Source organism: Anarrhichthys ocellatus, unplaced genomic scaffold (genome assembly GCF_004355925.1).
Source record: "Anarrhichthys ocellatus isolate YVR2014 unplaced genomic scaffold, GSC_Weel_1.0 scaffold669, whole genome shotgun sequence".
Taxonomy (NCBI): Eukaryota; Metazoa; Chordata; class Actinopteri; order Perciformes; family Anarhichadidae; genus Anarrhichthys; species Anarrhichthys ocellatus.
In genome coordinates, this window is record NW_022280643.1 from 9165 (window position 1) to 10172 (window position 1008).

The window sequence follows — 1008 nt, forward strand, 5'->3', positions numbered from 1 at the left end:
CACATTAAAAGTATTTAAACACTGATGGTGAACCAGAAGGTTTCACAATACAAGTCCTTAAATCACAGAACACTGAGAATCTTCATGTTTGAGGTTTTCTTCAGTCTCACATTAATCCAGAGATCTTTATATTTATGAGTTCACTGTAAACAGCAGCTGATAATAAATACTTCTGCATACTTTACCTGCAGAATATCTGATTAAATGTAAACAAATATAGGCTGAATAAAACAATTGTTGTGCTGCAGCTGTAGTGGTGTTTAAATATGATATTTAATGTTTTATTTTGTGTTTCAGACTTCAGTAACGTGATCAGTAAGAGTGAGATCAAAGCTCTGGCTGAGGCTGATGAACAGGAAGTGGTGGCTGAGGTCCAGGTGAGTCTCAGGTCCTACCTGTAGTCCAGCAGCACAACACGCACACACCTGTAGTTCCTCACCAGCAGGGGGCGTCTCTGTTCCTTCTACAGCGAAATAAACACAATTGTTTATCAAAAATATTTAGGATGCTATGGAGTTAAACGTGTGTGTGTGTGTGTGTGTGTGTGTGTGTCTGCAGGAGTTTTATGGAGACTTCATTGCTGTGAATCCTCACCTGTTCTCCCTCAACCTGCAGGGAGTCGCCAGGGTGAGAAACCGTTCTGTCTCTTTAAATATATATATATACTGTATATATTGATGTATTTGTACCTTTAGGGGCGGAGCTGGGAGCCCTCCATGTTAATATATATTGATGTATATCTTGATGTACTTGTACCTTTAGGGGCGGAGCTGGGAGCCCTCCATGTTGTCCCGGTGTACTCAGGGTCTGACCTCCGTCCTACTCGCTCTGAAGAAATGTCCGATGATCCGATACCAGCTGTCCTCAGACATGTCCAAACGCCTCGCTGAGAGCGTCAAGGTTTCAATATCTGTTTACGTTTAACCTCTTAAACTCTGAATAAACGTCTTTACTTAACCTTTTAAACTCTGACTAAACTTCTTTACATTTAACCTCTTAAACTCTGAC

At 41.0% G+C, this 1008-nt stretch overlaps 1 protein-coding gene across 2 annotated transcripts in view; it reads left to right on the forward strand.

The window, feature by feature from the left end:
• Positions 1-1008, forward strand: part of vps45 (vacuolar protein sorting 45 homolog) — a 6753-nt gene that overhangs the window by 272 nt on the left and 5473 nt on the right. The window contains exons 2-4 of one of the 2 annotated variants that reach the window (XM_031838382.1): positions 40-377; positions 559-627; positions 763-900. In XM_031838382.1, the coding sequence (XP_031694242.1) occupies positions 267-377; positions 559-627; positions 763-900 (318 nt within the window). In that variant the 5' untranslated portion in view covers positions 40-266. Of the gene's footprint in view, positions 1-6; positions 378-558; positions 628-762; positions 901-1008 lie in introns of those variants that run through there. The other variant, XM_031838383.1, reaches the window with a different exon arrangement.